Here is a 27,207-nt window from a genome sequence, read left to right as displayed (position 1 = left end):
CCCGGCAAATATGATGGAACCATTCACAGTTAAGGTTTTACCTGGTTAATAACATCCTTCCAATGATTGCTCAATTTGTATCTATCTTCTCGGTTGAAGTTATGTCTATGTTTTACATATCTGGATGGCTTCATGAACAAACCTTTGATAGTCGCCCGAAGGTTTGCAGAGTACCTTTGTCTCGGAAGAAAAAAACAATGTCATGCGAGCCCACAGCGTTATAACAATGGTCAGCCACGGCAGAGGTATTGGATCTGCATTGTTTCAGATCTGCCTTGTGCTCGCGAACACGGTCCGAGACATGTCGTTTCGTTTCCCCAATGTAACTGCTACCGCAGGTACAACTTAGTTTGTAAACTGCAGGATATTGCATGTCAGGAATGACATCCTTCACAGATGGGATTAGATCACGGATTTTGTGTACTGTATTGAATCGGACCTGGATCTTGTGTTTGTTTAAGATTTTGGAAATCTTTTTGGTCACACCTGCTATGTGATGGATTGATCGGCTTCTCAGGGGGTTGTTTCTCCATGGTTGGAGAAACAGCTTTGCGAATAATGCGGTCCGAGTACCCATTCATCTTGAGGGCCTGGTGTACGTGTTCCAGCATGGTTTGCTGCTGAGGCAGACTAACAGACTGATGACGGTCGCTTGTGCTTTCCCACCTGATGACGGACGCTTGTGTTGCGCCCGAAACGTCGTGATTTATTTTATTTTCTACCTACGTGACTTTACCGAAAGAAACAAACAGTATGGATTCCTGCAGTCACGAAAGCTTCAAATCAAGATTAAAGATGTAGATTTACGTTTTCTTGTGTGATTTTTTTCTTTTTTAAGGAATTGTTGCACGTAAATCAAAATTTCTTAACTTAAAAAATGAAACCTCGGTATACGATATTTTGTGTGAATCTCTTGTACTGTACTAGCTTTACTACCCGGCTTCGCCCAGGACTTGGATTCTTGTCTTGGATTAATACACGGCCTACGCGGAGAGTTGGGGGGGGGTGCGTGACGTCAGCAGGCACACTGCGTGACGCTGGCGTATACGGGTGACATCACAGATGTGACGTCAGTGCTCAATTGTGCAATATATTATATCCATTATTTCCCCCCCAAATTAAAAAGCATAGTTTTATACTTTTTACATTGTGTACAGTATGGAAGCTACCCACATGGCAAATGTAAAGTTTGTAGCCTAGTATATTATATCCATTATTTCCCCCACCCAGCCACGCATTTGTGCGGGATACACGGCCTACGCGGAGGGTTTGGGGGGGACGGGTGCGTGACGTCAGCAGGCACACTGTGTAACGCTGCCGCATGCGGGTGACATGACAGATGTGACGTCACCGCTCACTTGCGTGCAAAATATATCCATTATTGCGCCCCCCCACCCCCAAAATACAAAAGTCTATGTTTATACTTTTTGCATTGTGTACAGTCTGGAAGCTACCCACATGCCAAATTTCAAGTTTGTTGCACGTCGGGAAGTATGCTAAACATTTCGAACAGACACACATATTCACAAATTTCCTTTTATATATATTAATTTGAAAATGTTTTAAATTAATTAATGGCAGTGATTCTTGCACAAAACTGTTATAAAACACCTCACTTCATGCCACTGTAGCACTGCATTTAACTCACCTTCAATTAGTTCAAAATCACTGCTCTGATACTTTATTTTCTTCTGCTTTTCCTCGCTGGGGTTGTAATCAATTTGAATTCGATACAATGTCTGGAAAATCACGGAGAAATTCATTTATTTTATTATAATTTAGAAGCAAAAATTTACTTAACTTTTGTTTAAATAAAGATATGAAATACACTTTGTTACTGCGTATAATTATTTATTTGATTAACTTTTAATAAAGAAAATTCCAATTTAAAGCGAATGTGCATACAAAATGTTCTTGCTTATGATAGTAATTACGGGGGGGCTCTTATTGCATTGACGTCACTTACGGATGTAGCACTGTGCTGGGTATGAAATTTACACCATCACTTTCTGTATATAAACGTGATATTTGAAGCGACTTTGTGAAAAAAATATTTCTTTCCGCTCGACCTTCTTCCGTGTGAGTGTAAAAATTCACCCGCTCATTATTTTATTATTAATGAGGGGGGGGGGGTGCGGCATGTGGAGTGACGTCACGCACGTTACACACATTTCTGGGCTATTATAGTAATAATGTACTGACATGCAAGCCAGTACAATTTCATAAGCAGCAGGCCTTTGCCAGTATAATACGAATACAATTGAGATGTCTCTACTGGAATTATCACCCTGCATATGAAATTATATTATAATAAAAAAAACATTGTGGCTTATGTGCCTCACATTTGTATTGATTTGGAATTAAGTCATATTTTGAAGAAACATTTTTATTCCGCAATGCTTTAAAACCTCCACTTTTCCCACCAGACGTGTTATGATTAACATCTTTCTGGCGCTATTGATTTTAGCTTAAAAGTTTAATCATCTGTCATTGAATTTATTGATTAAGTAATTCAACATTTCACCGATAGCTCTTGTATATGGCGTTGATGCTGGTGATATACGGTGTCTTTTGCCGCAGTAAGACGTATGGACCATTCCGCGTGTCTCCCCTTTTTCACCCGTGACGTACTGGGTTTGACGGGGAGATCTGTCTGTGTTATGGCAAAGGGGCTCACAACACAGACATAAACCTCACTGTGCCAACACATTTATCCAAACATCCCCCATGGAAGACACCTTGACAAAACAGTGCTGACGACGAGGAGCGATGTCTTTCCTATGTCTCGGAGAAGCCACTTAAAAGTGATTGCATGCAACCAGTATACAGTACGGAGCAGTTAATACCTTGTGCCAAAATGTTGGGTAAATACATTTTGCTGAATTGTATAATTCGCTGTAAAATAAATAAATAAGCAACGCCTATTATATTGCTGCCTCACTTTTACATATGGTATTGCAAGTGGAGAGTACGAATGAATCTCTTCTTGACTTAATAACCTCTTTTTAAATAATGTTACAATATTACCCCTTATTGTGCTACTGGCATAATTTTATGAGATTAATAACCCATTTGCATCTCTCACAGAGTAGTGCGTCCCTTCGTGTTAGAAAACAGCTTACAGAAGCAGATACCATAGAGCTACCCCCGAGATCCCTTTGCGTGACTTCTAGACCATACATTTGTCTTGGTTATTGTTGCATGCCACTTCCACTACATATTTTTCTCTCGCAATTATATGTTTTTCACAATTAGCACCCTAACATTACACATTTTAGAGACAAAAATGTTTCACCTCTGTTTTACTGCATCTACTGCAGTGGTTCATAAAAGATGGTTAAATAAAATATCTGTATTACATAATTAAATATATAAATGATCATAATCCCCATCACCATTACTTAATATTTTTGACAAACCGAAAGCACGTGTTGAGTACTTAAAAATGTGACCCAAATGCCCATCGACCTATAAACATAATAGACAAGCTGACAAGATGTCTCAATCAAATATCTGTCTCTCTACGTAACGTTTTCTACAACCCATTTGCCCCATTATAAACATAACAATCACCAATATAATAAATTGTAATTAATCAATGACTTAATTCTAACAGTACAAGGTGTCTTAGTGCTCATTTACAATGGCAGCCTTGAGTTAGCGTGAGAAATTCCACATTTATGTGACAAGGGCAAATAAAGTATTGACTTTACAGTTCCCACACAGTGGAGTTCATTTCATCAACCCTGGATGGATGGTATTCTTAAGTTCACCTCTGACCGGGACTTGATCTTGCAACTTTCCCATGATGAGTCAAGCGTTCTGACCACAGTGCCGTCTGGTCGAATAATTAATTAATGTTATGCATTAAATAAAGACTTAAAAGCATTTGCGTTACACACGCTTGCCTCTTGGTGCAGTATCACTCATTACGTATTCGCCCAGCGTTCTGAGTGGGATTTTTTTTTGCTGTTGCAGGATAATGTGATTGACATTCTTACGGCTGTTGGCTTCCAAGAGCAACCAGCGATTGACTTCTATTTATTTGTTAGGGATTCATCCCCCCCCCAAATTACCACTTCTCAATAACATATCAATCAATGAGCATGCTTTTTAAGGAATCCTTGAAATTACATCTCACCGCTGTGCCTTTTGTAAAAAAAAACCCTCCTGCCCAATATCCTTGAAGTGCATTGCCTGGAATTCATTTTAAGTGTAACCAATAACCTCATTCACCGAGTGAAGTGGGGAGGGTTTGGGAGTGAAGTTGATCATTTTCTGCATGTGGTGTCATCTGAGAGTCTGGCTGACATTTCTAACATTTAAAGTGCAGTGGAGTGGCACAAATGTGTGCATGTGTGTGGCCGTGCTTCAAAAATTCTGAAAGAAATCATTGTCTCTCAATAGTTAGCGATTTCACAAAGCAATCTATTTTTTCCCATAGGCCGTAGTTGCAATATAATTTTCAGTGAAGGGTTAGATGAAATGGGGAAATGTCATGTAATAATATTGCATATCGTCATGAGCCATGGTCAGTCCACTGCTGGCTGAAGGCCTCACCAACGCCTCCATCACCTATCACGACCCTGCGATGTAATCACCTCGTGCCAGCACATGAACTTATTTCATTGATGACCTGTCTGACGCATTTTTATATAGTGATGCATATCCGTGGTTCTTATTTATCTTTCAGAGGACCCCTTGCCTCCGCAAGACCCTTTAGGATTTTGTGACTCCCCTTTAGTTACGTTACGATACGCTCCCTCGTAGTCAGATTCGGAGTCACAATGTGATGTTGTTGTTCATATTTTGTTAAATGTAGCATGCCTCGTGACTTTAGAGATTTTGCGAACGAGTTGCATTGCAACATACGTATTCGTATATGGATTAAAATATATAGTGCATTTTCCACGCACAAATGAACGCATGTGTAGTGACTGATTATCATCAGCGTATGAATATATTATAATAAGTTAATGAATGCTGACTGAGCGGTGTGGAATATTTAGTGAAAAATAGCGGAGCACCTTCACCACAGCCCCACGAGTTTAAAGTCATGGCAGTGGGAACATTGGTCTGTATTGGGTCTTACTTTGCCCTTCAGGACCCCATAGTTACGTCAAGATTAATGACATGGTGGCAGCCAAGGGGCGGAGCGTGTCCCAGGGGACGTCCACTGAGAAGATGAAGCGATTAAATCAAGTTGTGCGCAGGTGCTCGGTCAGAATCGTGGAATCGATTACATATTTTTTTCTAAATCTAGATTGAAAACTAATTTCTTTAGAATTGCTTTTTGTGTTCAGTTTGTTGTCCTTCCCTCACACCTCCGATTAGCACGGTTGGCTACGTACAGTGCGAAAGAAGTTCAACATACAGTCTATGCATACAGACTGGGACCGTTGCATATTACCAGACGAGCGGCCTCGGACGGCGACGACGTTGTAGGCCACGTCGAGTTCCATGGCGGTAGTGTCCTCGGCGATTTTCTCGCACCCACGTGGCCCTGGGCCAGCCGACAGGGTGATGCCACAAAGGGGATACTCGGAGACTACACCTTGCCTGGATGGCGTGCTGTGCTCGGTGGATTATTACCTGATCTGGATGGTGAGCTTTGCTAGGTGGATTACTGCATTGCAGGATCATGAGAGATGGTTGCTTGGGGCAACCTTCGTCCAGAAGTTGATTGAGATGGCTGTGATGTTGATGATGAGTATGTCATGGATTCCTTTATCCTCCTTAGCCCTGCATGGGCACCCTTGATGATATTTTTGACCCCCAAGTAGTTTTTTGAAAAATCACTGATAACTCTCGACTTTGTCATTGTCGAGAGGATGACCTGACTGGAAGGAGCAGAGGGCTTGAATCACTGTTAAGAGGCTGCGTGTTCAAATATCTGTGGAAAGGTTTAATTATTTAGTTTCACTTATTCCTGTTTACCCATGAAAGCATACCTGAGTCGCATGACTCTGTTTCAGGAGGTCCCTGCCAAGTTGTCTCAGTAGGAGGCAATGCTGCTCTGTGTAATACGACTTCAGTAATGTGCAGGTAATTTTTCAGCATTGGAATATTTGGCCAATACCAGTTAAACACATTTTGAACTGTGGGAGAAACCTGGAGAACCCAGAGGAAAAAATGTAAAACAGTGGAAAATATACATCCTCCACACCTGAGTCGGGAATCGAACCCACTTAAGTTTTGCACTGAGGCACACGTGTCACCCTGAGTTGACTCAGCCTATCATTCCTATGGGGTCAATAAAATGTGTAAAACTCCATAGGAAGTTAACAGTGATCATCCTAGAAATGCACTGGTGCCTGCCATGGGAATATGGAATTCCAACTACTGGCTCAATGTCATCAGATACACCCCAATGCTGGTTTGAGCAGAGAATAACGTTGACGTTTGACTTGACAGAAGAGCCTTATTTACTTGAGTGTAAGATAGTCAAGTCAGGTTATTTGAATGTACTTTTGACAGGTATTGACATACTGAACTTTTTAAATATTTTCTCACGGAAACATTGTTTAAAATATTTAAAAATGGAAGAAATACTTTAAAATAAATAATTAAAACAAAGTTTTGCCCAAGAGAGTTTGAGCACTTGAGTTAAAATGGTTTAGAGTCCATACTAAATTTGGTTTGACCTTTTTTTGGAAATCCATTTTACAGTGTGAGTTCTAAGCTTTGAAATGTATTGTCATTGGAAAAAATATATATTGGGCAAGATCACACTTTCAATAGGATATTGTAATTTTTAAGCTCTTCCCTTGGCACTCAAAAGAAGCAGTTTACATTTAAAAAAATAATTCCCCAAAATCCCTTTGTCACTTTCAAAGGTCAATCCATTGTGTGGAAATTACACGAAAATATATTTAGTCATTTTGAAAAATGTTACGTACAAAAATATGCAGTTGTCACAGCGACAAGTCAAATGTGTGATAAATTAATTGCGCAATTTTGCGTTTATTTCAGGATCAGATGATGCATGAGAGTCAACTAAAGGGTCACTATTTATAGAGCACAGCAGAATGACTGTCATAAAATATGTCCCAATTGAAATGCTTTCTTCTCCTAGCCCATTTAATTAGCTCCCTGCCTTATTTATTTTTATATACACGACATAAATAGTTGCGATATTTAAATCGCGCCCAGTGCTGAGTTATTTGTCATTTGATCTGTTGCTCGTGTCAGCAATTGGAAACGAAAAGCCTTGATCTGAGCTTTGACACGCCAGTGGGATCAGTGGGCATGCTGCATGTATTGATGTCTGTGTCGTCCCGTGGTAAAAAAAAAAACTTATTCCGTTTGTTCTCAGCAGAGCCATGCACACTGAGGTGTGCTTTGGCATAGACCCTGACGTGGTGGGTTAGGTTGGGGGTGGTGTAAGTTATTGCTTAACTGACACACAGAGTTTATGGTGGTCACATTCTCTGACCTACACTGCACTTGGCAGTCGTCGGCCATTTTGTACAAAATTGGAGCAATCTCAACTTTACAGAATGAATCGGAGACAGCTCGGGAGCTGTCCTGCCTTTGAAAAGAAACTGAAAACTTTCCTGTTGGCAAAATTACTCCTCTTCTGGGTCACAGCTTCTCCTGCTGTTGCTAGTGTTTCATGAGAAATATTCTTGTTCTAGGTGTTGCAAAAATATACAATGATTGATGGAAGTTAAGAGAGCTTTTAATCTCATGGCAGCCATATAATTGTTTGAAATGCTTTAAAAGGATGATTAGTGGTATGCATATGGGTAAATATTGTATACACTCAACCCGTAGATGATGATAAAAAAAATAACTCCAGCATTTCCCCTTCTATTATGGAAGTGTCTAATTGCCCATGAAAGAGCGCTATCTAAAAAAAACTATCTTGTAATGGTATCAATTTTCTGCACGGCAAGATCCTAATTTTGCTGTTTGCTTGAGTGAGTAAGCAATGCTGCTTAAAGTGTTTTGTATTCTGTCCAATATAATTGTCTCATAAAAATGTGGAATAGTTTTTTTTTGCATTTACTGCTCGCCGTATCTTTCGTGTTTACTCTGGCCATGCTCACAAGCTCCATCACGGCCCTGGGCCACGTCCAAGCTGTCACTCGAAAGTCATCTCCAGTCACCTCCCCTCACAGTGACCTGACCTATGGTCAGCGAGACCACATTGAGCAAACCAACTCTACCCCACGGCAAATTGCATCTCGGATTTCGATGCCCCGTTCCGTCGTCTGCAGTCAAAGGGGGGCACGAGTATCTCTGCTTGATTGACGCCGTGGCACAGCTGAGCTGTATCCTTGCTGTGCTGGCTTTGGAACACGGGAAGCATTTATATCGGTGCATGGCTGCATGTGCGCTCTCTCTCTGTACTCTCACCCCCTCGGTCTCTCTAGTGCCATGCCACCTAGTGACCCACCCAGAGAGAGTGCACTTTCACCGAAAAGGAATCTAGATAAGGCTCTGGGGAGTAGTAGTCAAACATAAGAAAGGTAAGGTGATAATTTTTTTAATTTTAACTCTGGGACGGTAGGCTGTCGCCCCACGACATGTAAAATTAGTTTTGTTGTCATTAGTTGATGCAGGTTAAATTATTTTCAAGTCTTATTGGGTTCTTACGTGGTTAAATAAAGGTAACTGAACTGTTACGTTCCAGGACCATGGGAGATGATGGCTTGGAGAGGTATTAATCTAGCAATGGCTGATGATGGTGATGATAATGAACTTCACTGAAGAAATGTTGTTTAATCCAATTTTTATAAATCGGGAAGCTGTATTAAGATGTGATAAAATATTATTGGGGAGGGTACTTCCCACCTGATGACGGACGCTTTTGTTGCGCCCGAAACGTCGTGATTTATTTTATTTTATACCTACGTGACTTTACCGAAAGAACCAAAGAGTATGAGGGTACTTTTCTTTGTAACGTCTTGTGGACTGCATCATGGCTTGGTGACCTTGTGACATCATGTCAGCCTCCATCAAATAGTTATTGTACCCCATGGAATGCGTGAGTTCAGGACGTCTACCCCAGGGCGTTCGTTGGAGCACAGCCCCTCGTCTAAAGTCAGCGCACAGAGCCAGCACACCAATGATATATTGCGGTTTTTAGAAGCTATGCATCACAGTTTAAATAAAACATTAATGTTCATTTAGTCAGACCTTTAAACATGTATTCTTGAACATTTTTTTTTACTGTTAAATTAAAAATACATGACATTGTCAGTTACATATTAGCATAATATTAATGTAGCACAGAGGCACTCATTATTTAATTGTTAGTGCCTGACAGCCTATCGACATATAATATTTTGGCATGAAAAATAAATGCAATCCACATTGCAGTGAGTGAAGCTACAATGTCGAGTTGGTTGAGTGATTGAAAGGCAGGTCTGTGGTAACCATTCACAGTGTGGAGTGGAATTGCACAGTCTGCACTTATTAAGCATTTTCTGCAGCTTGCCTTCAAAGCTTAGCAGCGGAGCTCTGGGAGACGGTTCTTGCTTTGGGCTTCTTCTGTTTCTGTGTGAGTAGCAATGCTGTCCGCATTAGGGAGGCCAGAACACCCCTTACAAAGAGGCACCAGCGAACTTGGGTCCAGCATAACACCAGCAGATGGGCTCCTCTGCACCCCCCACTCACACACTCCTCCGCTAAACAGTTTGTGTTGCCCTAGCAAGCTGTGAAACAGATTTCAAATGCTCATTTCCATAGCAGCATCTGAACGGTTTCCTATGCATGCAGTCTGGTCAGGTATCCATGGTTTCAATTAATCTTTGTTTTCGGTACCCAATTTTCAGCCAGGTAGATTTAGCAACACACAAAGGTAGGCATTGATAAATCTATTGGCTTCCAGCCTGCATTATTTTTTCTGCAGTGATGGGATTTCTCATCATTTACAAATTTGAATTATTGTCAGTTAAGGGTCTTCCTGCTCAAACGAGCCACGGGCAGTGAATATCCGTCGGTGGTTAAGAGCCATCCATGGGAATTGTGGGGTCATTATCTCCAGGTAAAATTTTTTATTTTTACAAAGTAGTACTTATCTCATACAGATGATGGGCAGAGTTGAGTTGACCGTGTTCACCCCAACTGTGATTTGAACTTGCAATGTTATCACTGTGAGTTGAGTGCTTTTCTAAAGAGGTCACCCAAGTGAATGTACACGTTTATGGATATTTTCTAATAATTTAACACGTTAACTTATTTTCTAATGCATGCTTTGACTCCTCATACCCATTGCCATGCAATAGTTCTCAAATGGTGACAGAACATACATTCCTTAATATTCAACAGAAACATTCGGTGGTTAGGATAACGTTATTAAAGGGTTTTGAGGGATTAACGTTGTAAATTTAGGACTTTGTATTTCTCCTCTTAAAGGCTCGGCCATTTCCTTAATTTCTGATATATATTTGGCAACTGATTTCACAGTTAACAGCACTATTATTTACCAACTTAAATAGCATCTTCGTTTCCATAAGAAAAGAAAATCAAATAATTGCTGGAGGAGCATGCACCAGGATGTGGCTGTGCGGAACTTGCTAGTGGTACATATTTGGTAAATTCAGGCAGTCCTGTGTGACGTGGGGCATCGAGCGGCGCTGCTCAAACCTGTGTACTTGTAAGGGCAGTGAAATGGGTGAAACAAAGGAGCAACGAGCACTCATCCGAGCGATAAGGAATTGACGCAACTCTTGGCTGAAGGACCCATTCTCAAATGTTTTGTACGTTGCAGACGTTTTCTGTGTTTGAATGAATGTGGTAGCTTGTCTTTCCAGAGCGTGGCTCTGCAGCTGTGTAATGCTGATTAGATTGTGCGGATTTTTTTGTCGTACATCGGCCGTGCTTTGCTGGCGCAATGAACGAATGCCATTATGATTTTTCGTGAATCTCCATTGCGTATTTGGTCATGGGTCAGCTGGAGTGTTTGTGCGACGTGCAAAGAAAGAGTTGTAATTCTCCGCATGAGTGCAGGTTGTTCCATTGCCTGTTTCCAATCACTTTGATAAGGGAGTGTGATATATTAAATTGTTTCCTTTATATAACGTGTCAGAGCCAATTCAGGATACGTTCTGTATGTTTTAAGGGAGACAACATGTAACTGTACAAGGAGTGTAATTATGAATCATTGTTGTCGTCCCCAAAAGTCGTGGTCTATCTGCTGCTGGATGAAAGACTCCATGCCAATGACCATCCCTCACAATCCCGCGATGCAACAATCCACCTCACTCATGAGCGTGTTCTGTCCTCATCGCTCCATTTCCACGGTGGCTGGACTCTTAGGCGTGTATTTTCTTTTACATTTGATTTGGGATAATAAGTCGATGCTCAGTACCCTGTTTTCACAAATCATGTAATAGGTTTCTTCAGCATCCACTTAATAGCAGACGACACACACTTCATTAATATTCTTCAGCATTGCCGGACAAACACATGCATCACAGCTCCTTTTTGTGTTTCGTTTGTTGTCCTTCCCCCGCACCTCCGATGAGCACGGTTGGCTACATGCGCTGCAAAAGAAGTTCAACAAACATACAAAACATTGCCTCAACTTGAGCGAGCTCAGTTTCACTGGTGCTAATCACTTGGGCTACCCAACCGTCACACACACACTCATCGGTTGTTGTCAGTAACCTTTCAGTCTGCAGAGTGCACGAAGTCCATGGAGCGTGTTTCATAAGGCAGATACACTATTTAGCCGTTTATTTTTTCATTTCATATAAATGCACATCTATATTTATCTGTTGTTAAAGGCAATCCTGCATATTGATTCTCCAACAAATTAAAAGGTATTGGCTTGTATGATTTTCCAGGTGTAATTGCACCACAACCTTTTATTTGTTCATACTGATGGATGTATATGTTTCGTGATTTTACATATTTCAGTCTAAAATTTTCCTTCAGTTTTTCTGCTTTGGTCTGTTTCAGGGTTACCACGTTGTGTTTTGTTCACCTGTGATTTGTTATTGAAATTTTACATCGCAAAATTCGCCTCCCAGTACATTTATGCATGGTCTCCACTTGATGAAACTCTTTTGTCTCATTGGACTGTGATCATGAAGGAAACCCATCATTTAAATGATGGAATTTCATTTTGATGTAAAATGTGCACAGTACTGTATTGTCATTCAAAGTGCCAAAGTGAGTTCTTGCTCGAATGAACACGAAGGCGATGCTCATGTCCTGTTCACAAACCTGAGCCTGTGGTGGAAACTCCATATTCCTATGGTGGGGGCAAGTCAGAAAATAGGACAACCACTGTTGACACCCCTGCAGTGGTGCTTATTCTAAAGACCCCAGGGTGTTGATGGGCCAAGTCAATTCCGAACTGGGATTTAAATTCTCAAAACCTTCCAAATGTGAGTTGCTTGCTCTGCCGCTGAGCCACCTTGCCGGAATTGTTGACATTGGAAAATATAACATATGTATGTCCATACCTTGAGTTCAGAAACTCATTATAAAATACCGTGACTCCACCTTTTGAAGGATTTTGTGTTCAAGTAAAATATGTTCATACATTGTTTGTCTTTTGATAACAGGGCACAATCATTTACCATGTTATAATTCTGCTCTAGACCGTCTAGAAATAGTCATAGTGGTGCAGGCCTCTACTATAATCCAGCACTTTGGTGGCAAGACTTGGTGGATCACGTAGATTTGTGAAACTCCAAAACCCACTGAGCTTAATGTTTGCCAGACGATGGCAATGCAGCGTGTGGGTTAGTCAACCCATCTGCGCACTTTATCTCCTTGTATGCGTGAGGTTACTGGAGATCCTTTCCTGCAACATGAGAAACATCCCAATGCAAGACCTTCCCTGTAAAGTAGTTTTGAGGCTCGCTGAGGCTTTCTTAGATAATCAAAATAACAACAAACACGGTTTATTAGTGACATGAAAACTAAATGTGTAATACGTGCATAGGAGAAAATGCAATTTCGGTTTATATTTAGTGCATAAACAGGTACTTTATATCAATTTGAGTAAATTTATACCAATTTGCCGACACGTGAGCCAGGCCGCACGCCCTTCTCTCGGAACGCTGAACAGGCTGGGTTCAGCTTGATCACAGCATCGCTAATGAGCTCCGTCAAGTGACCCTGCTGTCTCTCGACGTTTAACAAATTACAAGGCGCGTAAGCCCCACGTCACTTTGTGAGAGCGTGGTTGCGCTTCTTACATCTGCTTGTGGCATCCCACATTGTACCGACGTAGCCACGTGTCAACGGAAAGACGCCCTTTGATCAGCTGTCACGTTTACAGTATGTGGTGAGCCTTTAGCTCGTAGCTGTGATGGTTGTTCTGCCCTCATGTGAATCCCCTAAAGCGCATAACCTAAACTCTTTGGTTTGTAGAGTGTATTGATCGCATTTCCTTGAATGATCCTCATGAGCTGATTCTATATATTATGTCAGAGGATTTTTGTCTTTTTTTAGGGTGCATATATGCGTGGAAGAAATTGTGTGAAGGTCAGGTTGCTTTAGAGGCTGTGTTGTGTTTTGAAGGCATCCTGCCTTCCTCCACATTTTTATTAATACCACGTCCTCTCTTTTAACTGTGTGTCGCCATGTCACAAATAATGAGAGCCCTCAATATGACAGTGTGAAAATGTCTTAGGGGTAAGACAGGGATGGTGGTAGCCCATATGGCCTGTCTGAATGTGGGATTGTGCGTTGACATTGCTTGTAGCTACTTAACATATAATTTAAATAAAAAAGAGGTTGAATAAATATAAGAAACTAGCATTTTGCCCGTCCAAGTACGGTTGTATTGCAGTAAATCTGAAACTTGCAAGCGAAAAGCAGACCGCGACGTGATATTCATTGCATGAATGCGCGTGCAATTTATAAGTGCACGGTGACACAGACCTATATAATTTTAAGGTTTTAATCCCTTGTCCATCTAGACGTCCTTTTTACTTTGATGTCTCAACAGCGTTACGGAGATCACGTGACGTGAGGGTTCTGCCTTTGTAGTGAGGGTTGTGAGTTCACGCCGAGGAGGGGGGAGGAGGCGCCTCGGCCCCCCATGTGGAGTGACGTCAGCCGCTAATTATTATGAATGGCGGTGTCCATTTGGAGGACGTCGCCTGTTCATGATTATTAATGGGGGGGCTGTTCGATGTGGAGGACATAACCTGCTCATGATTATTGAGGGGGCTGGTCGACGTGGAGTGACGTCACGAGCGATGCACGCAGACATTCTTGGCTCATTATAGTAGGTAATAATAATGGGGGTGGGGGCCATTTGGAGGACGTCACCTGCTCATGAATATTAATGAGGGGGGATGGTCGATGTGGAGTGACGTCATGAGCGTTAAGGACAGACATTCCTGAGTGATTATAGTACGTAAATACAGTCTTATATTGGTCATACTGTTCTCTCACGGCTAGTAAATATAGTATGATGTTTTACTGTACCAAAAAGGAAGATAACACCACTTTGACTGGCATGCCTTCTTCCGGAAATATCCTGGCAGTAAAAAAAATAAAATGTTTACACCACATGTTATTAATTGCGTAAGTTCACTGAAGCGAAAACGACTTAATACTACACTGTATTTGTACAGTATAAGCACATACACCCTTTGTATTAAACTCATTATAACATATTTTTTCAGTTAATTAAAAGTGTGTTCCTTCCCAAGGTTCATAATTAAACCCAGTATGAAGGTGTGGTATCTCCGTCATGCATATGGCGAGTAGTATATTTTTTTGGTCTTAAATTCGAGAACACGATGCACCAGCTGTGCCGGAGTATGGAATGGAGTTCGTGCTGCGGGCTTGAGCTGGGGGAAGTTGACCTGTCGCATTGATTCCAGTCAGATTTGCTCTCAGCCTTGATTACGGCTTGATTGATTACCCATGAGCTCGGAGCGTAGGTCTTTCCTTCGAGGCCATTTTTTCCCCAAAACAGTGTGCTCAGGTCTGCTAAATCGTGTTTCTTGTCTGAGCTGCCCAGAGAGCCACGGCTGGGTCACAAAATCACAAATTTTCTCTGTGTATGTACATTGTTCGGATTGTCTCTTGCACAGCAACGGGGAGACCAAGGTGATCAGGCGGTGAGCACCAACAACCCCTTGTGTGGATGTTATTATTGCCATCCCTTATGGTTGCCGCCAGACCTCTTTTGTCACGATGGCACTGACGATTTTGATTTTTAAAAGTAGCAATGACATTTTGTTATTTGATCCTCAAAATATTGCCTGTGATTAATTTTAGCTTGACCCATGCAGCTGGTTTTAGAGATTTTTGTTGTAAATATTTATTCTGTTTTTGGTGTTTTGTGAATATGTTCCCTTAAAGGCATATTTTTTTCTCACAAAAATATCAAGATCCTAATGCTGCCCACATAATTCTGTGGCATGGTATTCCTCAACTTGAACCTTGACCCTCAGTAAGCATGACACAGTTAGGCAGTGCTTATGCTTGCAATATATGAGTAATAATTATTTAAAATATATTAACAATTTACAGACCTTTGTCAAACCACTTCTGAATGAAGACTTTCCATGTTGTGTCGTTATAAGGGGTTGTTTAACCATACTTCACCACACTGGTTCATGTAAATTTGTAGAGGGTGTTCCCAGGACTGATTCAGATATCACAGTGTAGCTATTTCACGTTTGTAAATTGTACTTATTCATTCAAAATATATTTTACTTAGCTCTTGATTTGCGAGATGTTGAATTAAACACCTCAGTTGTGGTATGATACTTTAATTGTTCTGCTATTCAAAAATGGAGGCAACTATGATTTGAATAATTATAGATAGTTATCCTCATATCACGTGTACATAAATTGTCGTGAAAAATCAAACGATGGACATCTTAGAAGCTAATCGACTCCGTGAGCACACGGAATTTGAAAAAAAAGTTTTTTTTACCATTGACCATATGCTGGAAAATTCGAATTAATTTCAAATATTGTTATGCTCGGCTTTTGTGTATAATGCAAATAAAAACTTTTCAAAGAACATTGCTACATTCATATACATATGTATTTGTGTATTTCAATATGTTCAGAATCAGAATCTTAATTTAGACTGGAGGAATCCGATGAGCTATGAAGGTCTTTGGCACAGATGCCCAGTAGGGCCAGGTCAGCAAGTTGGAATGTTAATTTTTCTATGGTTGGAATGGTTCCTGCCATAAGAATGTATCATTTCCACTGCTGCGTCAGAATCACCAGTAACTTCTCTGAGCATCACTTTGACTTCGCGGATTATACATGCATACAGCAAACATAAGGGGAAATTAAATTCACCCTGCTCAAAATATGACATAGTCTGTTTGCTCTTGCAGACTGTCTGACATCAACATCAATTACATATTGAAATAAACCCAGAGATTTTAAGGCATGGTTGCATTGAGCCAAATTAGACAAGGCAGAGAATGGAAGCAAGATTGAGGGCAAGACTCCTGGTTATTGAAAAGGTAGGCTAGCAAACAGAAATGGAGGATTGTAAAATTATATTTTTTTCACATGCACATACAGGGGCGTTTATGTATGGCCATCCTTTTTGTACACTTTACTTTTTATTATTTTTTTTGTTCAGCTTCCCCCAACCCTATTCGCTCATCTTTCTCCATCACCACACCCCCCCCCCCGGTCTTGTCACATTGCTGATTGTGCTTTTGACATGAGTTCACAATAGGACAGTGCGAGCTTACATGGAAGTGTGGTAAATAGTGGAGTGGTGTTTCAATCGTAGGGTGTCTCAATGCGTAAAACACACCCTTGCATAACCACCGAGGGTGGTTCTTTTGGGAAGGCTGCTGTGCTCCAGAATTGCCGTGACCACTGGAGCGGCGATAATGTTGTGGTTGCTCTCAATATGATGCAGTGCACTTCCCTATGTTGGGGGCCAGTCACGCCATAGATTTTCCACATTATTGTAACTCCACTTATTGACCCGAGAGAGATGATGGGTCAATTTGACTACCAGTCTGGATTTGAGATCATAACCTTTCAATTGTGAAATGGGTACTCTGCCACAGCAACACCAAACCAGAGGTATATCGGATATGTTTAAACATTTTTTTGTAAAATAATCATATCCAAAGCAATATAGCAACTAAATAATGATTCGGCTATTACATTAATCTAAATTATGCGTGGAAGATGTTATCTTTTTTTTCCGATGTACATTGTTTAGGGCTGAAGTGTTGGTGCAGTGGTTGGTGCATTACAAATGAGATCATTTCAAGCCAGGGCTAATATAAGTGGAGAGTGATATCCGAACTGATGCTGGGGTCCTCTTTACCAAATCACAACTGGCCAGCACAGTGAGGTGTGGTCAAACAACCTCCATGACGACATCGTGTGCCTTTATCTTGCAGTGGATTGTCAAATGGCCGTATATTTACATGTGTATGTTAACATGTATATATGTATGTATGCATTTACGCATGTATACATAAATACAGTACAATACGATATTAAATAATGGAAGAGTCTCCAAACTAGACATGGGTGCACACTTGGAATGTGTACATTTAATGATATATTATGTTTTATTGTTAATTGGAAATTACATCTCACATCACAATACTAACGGTTAACATTTTTGCCACAGCACTTTTATAAAATCCATTAAGTCCCTGTCAGATGAAATCCTTAGTAAACATTCCAAAGCCTCTTCATTCTTCCGTGCAACACTGGGGTTCACTGGAGGCATTGAGATGATGACGTAACGACCGCAGCACATGGAAATATATAACTATTCTTAATTTAGAACATTGGACTTCACAGCTCATAACTGATGGCACAGTAATGGTAATTTTCCACACGGGAGCAACTCAAAGCTGCTTTCGCATTGGGTGCTTCATTTTCCATACTCTCCAGAGTGGTCACATTCAATGAACACCTGCGAAGTGGGAGTCTGCTACTCACAGGAATTAATTTTAACGCCACGTGAAATAGTTGTTTGTTGTTTCATCTCAGAACCATGGGAGATGAATAATACTTGAGGAGGCCTTCTTCCAGCAGTGGTTTGTGCATGGCTGAAGAGGTTGTCGTTGAATAACGTCAGGAGATAAAGTGACCCTCTCCTGCAGTGTGGAAGAGTGCTCATTTCCAATGGCAAAAGGCATCATACCCCCATGGCACAACCCATGGAGGGATGATGAGCTGATTTGATTATCAACTGCAATTTGTGAATTGCCAGAAGCAGTGTAAAATATAATTATACATAGTTGTAATGTATTATCCGAAAGACCAAAAGAATATTATCCTCAGTTTTCCTTAAATGTTTTGCCTCCCAATTTTACTCTTTGGTTCTTTCGGTAAAGTCACGTAGGTAGAAAAAATATAATAGATTATGACGTTTCGATCGCAACACAAGCAACCGTCATCAGGTGTGAAACAAACACAGCAGGAGGACTGCTGACGTAGGAGAAAGAGCTGCTGCAACAAGAGTTTATATAGGATTTTGCTAGGCCCAACCCAAGGGTAAGTGGGTGGAGCTAGAGAAGAAATTTGTACGTAGATGTGAGAGATTAGCATGTCAATGTGAGACGGCCCAGCCACCCACCAGAGGCGTGCCAATGAGAAGATTAGCATGTCAATGTCAGAGAGCCGGGCAACATGAACAAGAAACCCTAAGAGCAAGAGGTATACATGATAAGAGGGAGACACAGAGAGAGAAACACACAGAGAGTCGGAAATAACAGCTGACATAGGCAGGTAGGATGGAAACATCACAGTCAGTTAAGACTTTACTTGGTTAATAACGTCCTTCCAGTGATTGCTCAGTTTGTACACATCTTCTCGGTTGAAGTTGCGTCTGTGTTTATATATCTGGATGGCTTCATGAACAAATCTCTGATGATAGCCGGTGGGTTTGCAGAGTACCTTCGTCTTGGAAAAATCAATCTCGTGTGAGCCCACAGTGTTAAAACAATGATCAGCAACGGTAGATGTATTGGTCCTACTTTGTTTCAGATCTGCCTTGTGTTCGCAAACAGGTCCGAGACATGTCATTTCGTTTCCCCAATGTAACTGCTGCCGCAGCCACAACTTAGTTTGTAGGCACCAGGGTTTTGCATGTCAGAAATCACATCCTTTACAGATGGGATCAAATCACGGATTTTGTGTACTGTGTTGAAACGAACCTGGATCTTGTGTTTATTTAAGATTTTGGAAATATTTGGTAACCCCTGCTATGTATGGCAAAGTGATGGTTTTGATTGGATCCTCAGATGGTTGTCTCCCCATGGCTGGGGATACAGCTTTGCAGATTGTACAGTCAGAATATCCATTCATCCTGAGGGCTTGGTGTACGTGCTCCAGCTCACTGGCTAGGTGGTGCTGGTCGGAGATGCAACGGGCACTATGGTGTAGTGTTTTGATGAGGGAATTCTTCTGGGCTGGATGGTGGTGGGAGTCAAGCTTTAGATAGGCATCCGTGTGGGTGGCCTTCCTGTAGACAGTGTTCCAACGAGCCATCAGGTCTCTTCTCGATCACAACATCCAGGAATGGTAGCTTCCCATCATTTTCCACTTCCATGGTGAATTTGATAGATGGGTGTATAGAATTCATGTGGTTGAGAATTTGGTTCAGTGCTGGTAGGCCATGTGGCCAGATGACGAGCGTAGTGGATGTCTGGATGGAATCTGTCTCAAATTTCTCAATGAAAACATTCGCTACCACTGGCGATAAGGGATAACCCATTGGGGTACCTTCATTTTGTTTGTAGAATGTACCATTCCAGGTGAAGTAAGTGTTGGTAAGGCAGTGCATTACCAAAGTTGGTACATCTGGATTGAGTCCCTGTTGGACCAAGTCTTCAATGATTGCAATGGTGTCAGGTACAGGTACCTTGGTGACCAGGGAGACTACATCGAAACTGACAAGCAAATCATCTGGAGACAGTGAGATATCCTTGATAAGAGAAACCAAGTGAGCTGAGTTAAGTACAGCTGAGGTGGCCTTGTCCGTGAAAGGAAGTGGGGTCTCAGACAATCTTAAGTAAAAATAAATCAATATGTTTGCAACAGTTAAATCAATGTTATATTCATCTATAATTATAGCATACATCCAAAGTAAACTTCAGCACTTAGTTTTGGCGAGGGATGAATGGAAAATTAGTCAGTTCGAGTCATGCTTCAATCAGACATTTTTAAAATCCATCAGTACCCCCCCCCTTCACCCCATCCTCCCCTAGAGGTGTTCATTTAATCAGTCTAATTTCTGACATCTCTCAGCCTGTTCCCTACAGATGTTACTAATACCAGCCAAACATGGGCAAGCGGTGAAGGCGGGAAAGTGGAGGTTTATTCATCCAGCCTCACACGCATCTTCATGCTCGGCTTCGCGTCCTCTGCGATGACCGCTGGCAAGCATTGCTTTAATTGATGTGCTCAGCGAGTCGCACGGGCGGCGGGCTAGGCAAGGCAAAGCAGGCAAGTTGGAGGAACTCCCCCCCCTCTGTCCTTCCTCCTCGCCCTCCACCACCACCGTCACCATCAAACTCCCTCCCGCTCACCCAGCCCCTCTCGTGAGTCCCGTGTGCATCGCGAACCTATCGTGGCCACTGCGAGCCGTAACAGGCGTGGCAGCGTCGAGCTGAATTAGGCGAGGCGAGCGAGTGTGAGTGCGAGCGCAAGAGCGAGGCAGCCAGCCAGCCAGTGAGCAAGTGGGAGAGGGAGAGAGGGAGGGAGGAGGGAGGGGGTGCTGGAAAAGAAAGAAGGGAGGAAAACCCACCTCAAACCACACACCATCGCACCTGCAGCTCAAGCTCGGCGGTCCTGCTCCTGCACGCACAGCAAAGCGCGTCGTGCCTCCTCCGTGCCGCGGGAGACCGCCAACGTGTCCTGCCGACTTCATGGGAAAACGCTGGGAGCAACAGCCAATGTACCCCCAGTACACCGCCTACTACTACCCTCCGTACCTCACCGCCAAGGTGATGATGAGCCGGCCACTGTCTCAGCCTGTGAGTTTGTGGTTTGACGTGTGTGTTGGGGCGGAGGCGGCGCCGCGCGTGACATCAAAATGCGAAATGCTCAGTATGTGACAATGTTTGTTTCTCTCGTTGCGTTGCTCTCTGCCGTGATCACCGTACGCAGGCATTGTCACGAGTGATGAAAATATTGTTGCTCGTAAAATTCATCTGCTCCAGTAAATTTGCTGATTTGCTTAACGAGTCATTTTGTATGTTTGTTCAGAGCGTGCTGTTCGTCGAGTTGGCAGGCCAGTAACGATGCAATCTTCATGTCTGGCAAGTGCGTGTCGCAGTCTCTGCGGTACGTAAGCCAGCTCATGTTGATAAGTTCCATCCCCGAGTTTTGTCTCATCGGTGTACAGCGGCGCCAGGCACAGAGCTCGATCTGGGTTCTGCGGCATCTCATGGAAAGAAATCTTGAGATGTGACGACACTTCATAGCAAAGTGGCCGCTGCATTCATGGAAAGCGGGTGACTGCTTGGGGCAATGGGGGCACAGGATGCAGCGGAAACGTTCACATTTTTTCGGGTCTGTGCCCTTTTTCAGTTCCATGCCCACAATGTCCCCCGTCTGGGTGACCTATTTACATAAGCAAGCGAACAGCAGAATTCTGAATTGTCCTTGCACTAGGACACGCGGTGTGAGCATTATTTTGCACCGTATATATTTTCAGATGGATATTATGCAATGTCTCTCTCTCTGCAGCAATGTCCATTGCCCTAACAGTAGACGTGAATAATAAGTAATATTTAAAAACATTTTTTTAAACACGCTTTAATGAAATGTACTCGTAATGGCAGAACTCCACGACTCCAAGAAGTGGCCCCGAGGCTTGCCATAACGTAAGGGGCAGTGGTGATTTACAGCCAACGTCAGTTGAGCGTGGACAATTAGACCCAAGCCGAAACATAACGTATTAAAAATCATGTTTAAAAACATATTATTATTTATTATTATTATTATGATAGAATATAGCATTGTCACCAGCATGACATACGTATACCAAGTTTGCAGTCGATACCACATTGGGAAGTGGGTTAAAATTGAGTTACAAGATTTGAGGATACGACAATAACAACAGAGTGAGTTAATAAAAAGCGTGTAATCTGCTTCACATGGAAACCTTGCCCCGCTGTCAAAAGTATGGCATTCTTAGTGCAGCACTTGTCAACCACAGGCTGGTTAGATTATCATTTACATTGCGACATAATAGTATTAAAATTTACAATTAATGCAGTCTTTAGAAGTGTAAATCATAATTTTATTATTTTCAATTGGAGTCCGCAACAAAAATATTTTTGGGGGGCCTTACAATACTACTTTAACATTTCCAATTTCATTTTAGCAACTGGATTTGCATTTAATGTGGCATGATAGCGAACATTAGGCACGGGGCCACACTTCCTCTCGTCAGGATATACGCATTAGGTCATTGCGGCAGACCACAGGTTATACACCACAAGGACGCCAACTATGTTACACAGATGATGCAGCTTTTCCACTTATTGAGAGAAGTAATTGATTTCAAATCATTGTACAAAATACGCCAGTGACGAGTTATGCATACAATTACACTCTGCCCCAGTGGTGCTTCACCCCGGGTCTAGAATGTGTTGTCTGCGCGGTTCAGTAATGAGTTTCCAAAGCCCCCGTATTTGGCCTCTTCAAGCCGTGCTTGCTAATATAGAGAGCTTTGGCGCGATGTGATATTTATGGTTTTGCCACTGCTGAGCCAGCTTCCGGCTGAGGGAGTTCAATTAGACGAAGCTTTCTGGTGAGGCCCCGCGCTCTTGTTCTCAGGCGTGCATGGCCGTGCCAGTGTGTTTTTTTCCACGGCGTTGCTGCTACCATGTGGCCGTAACGCTCGCGCAATGCTCTGGCACGAACAAGGGGCCCTTAATAGTGCTGTAAAGGCTGAGGGTGGGCTGTAGTTGAAGGTTAAGTGACTTCCTGGTCATGTATTATTTATTCTCTCCTGACTACTTGGCAGGAGGAGGGATATTTCGTGAGCAAGCCTGACTGCGTGTATGTGTTTGCCTGTGCGCGTGTGTGTGTGTTTTCGTCTGTGGGTGGATTTGTTTAGTGCTGATAATAACCATGGCCATCGTGTCATGGTCGTTGTCGTCGTTGTTCTTGTCACTATTTGCATTTTGCACGTTTGCACTTTAAATGTTAGTTTTGTAAGAAGGATACAGTAATTGTATGGAATCAGACACTAATTAGACCCATTGTTTTAATGCGTTCATGATAATTGCACAATGTACATTTAGAATATTGTATTATAGTTGGCATTTTAAGTACATTGTTACGTTTGTTTTCTGCAATATACTGTTGCATTTTAGTTTCTTACTTAATCATCAAAATTAAGGAAGAATGTAAAAAAGAAGGTATAAATGGGATTAAGGTAAAAAACAATGTAAATATGTATAACTGTTTTTAAGAGCACTACAATTTAGCTTATACTTCAGAGACGTGAAGGATGAAAATGCGCAATTTGTTCACAACTGTATGGTACATTTCATGCTGTCATCATGGTTATTGTCATGTTAAATAGTTAACTGGTACATTGTGCGAACACCAAGGGTGGCACAGTTCTGCAAATCACTACTCTGTAATTGGCCCAATATCCTTCTTGTTTAATAAATTTGAACACAAGAATCACTGTCAGCTGGCGCAAGCAATTAGGAAGTGGCGATGGGAATATTTTATAGGAGCAGTTTACTTAGTGGCTTATGACAGTGAGTTGACGATATATCATATTTTAAGAAGTCATGTTAAAAGCACCATCTTACAAGTGCCAGTCAAATATGTGCCAGTGATGTTTTAAATGTCAAATAAATATAGAAAAATGCTTGGACAATTGTGTGCTGGTTTACGTATAATCCAGGGATTCATACCATACCTACCCTGCATATTCTTTGCATCTTTGTGGTTGATAAACATCTAAAAATATGAAAAATGTGTCGTCACCATATTTAATAATAAATGAGTGTTTTGATACAGCTACTGTAATATCGTAAAATAAGTATAGTCCAAAAAACGAACATGGAAAGAGCAGAAATTATTATTGTGACGATGATCGTGAAGATTATCGCAAGCCTGTGTGACAATTTACGAAAAATGCATGCGAGTGCTATTGACCCATCCATTAAAGTAAATGGCATAATGATCGTTAGGGACAGGCGGGATGGCAGAGTGCAGGGCACTGAGGGCAGGGTGGGCGGGCGGGGTCGAGACGATGGCTGAGCAGAGCACGGGGGAGTCATCTCACTTACAGGCGGGAACCGGTACACGTCCTCTGAGACCACGTCGCCCACACGCACAATCGCGGCCTATTGATCCGGAAAATAGCTGCAGCTGTTTTCCCACAAGGAAACAGCTTTAAAAAATGCCATCTCCACAATGTACATAATTTATTACGGTTTGCATATGAAAATGTTATCAGAGCTTGCGCCCACGTTCTGTGCGTGTCGGACGATGGAAGTCCGTATTTCTGCACGATCCAAGGCCGCCTGTGTAGCGTTTAATAAATCGTATTGAAAAGCTACTGTCGTGAATAATGAAGGATTATATTTTAAGCTTTTTATTTAAGTGTGATATTCCGTTAAATTATGCGTTCATTATCCCATCAAAAATTGTGAAAATTTGATACCACGTGCAGCAAAGAAATTTTCATATTGGGTTTCCACTGCCATTATTGATGTGGTGATATTGTTTTAGCAGAGCAGCCTCTATGTGACAGCTTTCTGACCCCACGAAATACAAAGTCGTCATCCCCCCTACTAGCACGTCGCCCACACGCACAATCGTGGCCTATTGAATAAGATGATGTCCATGCAAGGCTGGCTAATTGGCAAACATTTTTTGAACGTCAAAGCGGGTCCTGCTTACGATCTCTGCCAGGGTCTGCGTGCGGGCGCCTCTGGTGAAGCAGCGGATAATCAATAGCGCCAGATTTCCTGATATGCACAGGAGGACAAAGGCACAACATCCACAAGGACAAAAAGCTGCCCCAGTTGTAGTCGTAGCACATCTGCCTGCTGCTGGAGTCAGCCAGTTATCAATACCTAACCTTTGCCACTTTTAGAGTGTTTTAAGGAAATAATTTGCGAATAACACCACAGTAAATGTGTGCAAGATTTGTGTGTAAAAATGCGAGGTATATGCTGCGTGAAATGCAACATTGGGTGCCTGTGCTGCGGCTCATCACGGTTGGCCAGAAGAATGTTGTGGCCTACACTTATTTTCAATGTGACAGCGCAGGTGGGAATTGGAGACTACACTTGCATTGCCTTATTGAGGCCCTACACACGCAGGGGACACCCACACGGCACTCTGTCAGTTGATGCCGATTCCTATACATGTTTGTGTGTCCGCTACCGCAATGTGATACATGTCTTGCTGCGTGCAAATCCGAACATGATATTGCACGTAAAATGTCTGATAACGTTTGTGGCATTGTTTAACGTAAAAAAGCATGTGGAAATGCATAACTCATTTATGTTAGTAACTCATTGGCTAAAACCAGGATTTTATTGTGGTAATGGAAATCAGCTTTTTTTTATCTCTATCAAAATGACAATTTACCACTGGAGGAATCATGCATTATGATTGGTCTCTTTCACACATTTTGTCATCTGGTACTGGCAAACACAAAAACACGTGTCAGTGTGTCCGTTGTTCCCATCATGAATTAATGCAATGGAAGTGAAGTGTCCAGAATTGTGTTGTCATTAATGCCATCCGATTTTGTAAAACGTGAAAAGGGGGCCCATAGCCACCTCCATTCCAATTACGCTGAATAAATAGCAAGAATTTCAGAAATTGACAGCTTGCTAGGTTTGTGCAGTACTGCTGTGACAGCTAGGCACTTACCAGCGTTTTTTTACGGTTAGTTTTTGTGGATGTGTCTTGTGTCATACAAGAAATGAAACTGTCACGATGATGGATGTGAGATGACCCCTTGTCATGCCGGACGCTCGGATGGAGTGGCTGTGTGAGAGGTTGTATCTGCACCACCAGTGCATGAAAGTGGCACGAGCAATGTACGCTGCGCGTTTGCGTGTCACCTTACAAACGTGTCGCTCTCAGTAGCCATTCCTTTAAGTTCGTCTGCTACAAAGGATGTGCGCAGGCCAGTGGCACTGTGATATAAAGTATTCAACTCGCATTGGGAAAGGTGTGAGTTAAAATTACGGCAGGTGATCAACTCAGCCCGCTATCCCTCCTCGGGTCAATAAATAGATTCCTACTCTGGAGGAAGCCAACAATTCTAGTCAGTGGAACAGACTGCACCCTCCCATAGGAATGTGGAATGATCACTGCTGACTAAGGACCACCAGTGTAGTTAATTGTTGAATTATGCTCACGTGGGTATTGGGGATATGTTTACTTTGACTTAGCTACATGTGTTATTGTCTACATAATTACACAAATCGTCTTGAGAACCTGGCATGACAAAACAGCCTCCTGAACCTAATGTGGTGCGGTTACCACTGCGCTACCATGCTACCAAATTAATGCCATATGGGCTTCAAATACAGTATGAGATATATAAAAAGAAAATACGTAAAAACTATGGTCATAATTGTTTTGTGATGTGTTAGCACAATAATAGAAAATAAACAAGGAACTACCATTTGCTTATTTTTAGTCCCCATCTTTGTGTACTTTTCAAATATTTATTTTTGATGAATAATATATTATTATTGAAAGAACATATGGTATTAGTTTGCTTGGCGCAGTGGTTCCACAAATATTACCTGAGTTCAATTCCCAGCCAGGGCTCACATCAGTGGCAAGTGATATCCGAACTGGTCCTGGGCACCACTCTTTACTGACCCGCATTGACATTGTTGTGAAGTATGATTAGACAACCACTATGACTGATACGCAGTGTGTAGGCCTTCATTCAGAATTGGATGAACAAAATACAAATTTATTACAGTGTTAGTTAATTGCGGAATGCATATATTCCACGTAGAACATGTCTTCTGAGGTGAAGCAAGGTTCAATCCTTTAAAGAAATTCTCCTCAGAGTTAATTACATAACCTTTAAAAGCGTGGAGAGGTGGTTAAAAAATAGTCATTAAATTTTTCAGGATTACGAGCTGAAGGGTCTTTGAATTATGGTAAAGAATTAAGCGTTTAAAGTGGCAGCGGCGAGAGAGAGATTGCGCTGGAGTCAAAAACATGGCGTGAATTGATCGGTACCTGATGCCCGGGGTGTGGGAACCAGGTGCTTACGGATTGTACGTGGAAGGTGAATTTTGCAGCAGG

At 42.0% G+C, this 27,207-nt stretch overlaps 1 protein-coding gene across 8 annotated transcripts in view; it reads left to right on the top strand.

Annotated features, from left to right (window-relative positions):
* Positions 1-27,207, top strand: part of LOC144931565 (RNA-binding motif, single-stranded-interacting protein 3-like) — a 317,683-nt gene that overhangs the window by 114,856 nt on the left and 175,620 nt on the right. Inside the window, exon 1 of one of the 8 annotated variants that reach the window (XM_078855623.1) lies at positions 20,592-20,918. The exons of the other annotated variants lie outside the window; for them this stretch is intronic. Within the exon in view, the coding sequence (XP_078711749.1) occupies positions 20,811-20,918 (108 nt within the window). The 5' untranslated portion in view covers positions 20,592-20,810. Of the gene's footprint in view, positions 1-20,591; positions 20,919-27,207 lie in introns of those variants that run through there. 8 annotated transcript variants of the gene reach the window in all.

Source organism: Lampetra fluviatilis, chromosome 1, assembly GCF_964198595.1.
Source record: "Lampetra fluviatilis chromosome 1, kcLamFluv1.1, whole genome shotgun sequence".
NCBI classification, from domain to species: domain Eukaryota; kingdom Metazoa; phylum Chordata; class Hyperoartia; order Petromyzontiformes; family Petromyzontidae; genus Lampetra; species Lampetra fluviatilis.
Note: the sequence above shows the minus strand (reverse complement) of the source record. Positions and strands in the feature narration are given on the sequence as shown.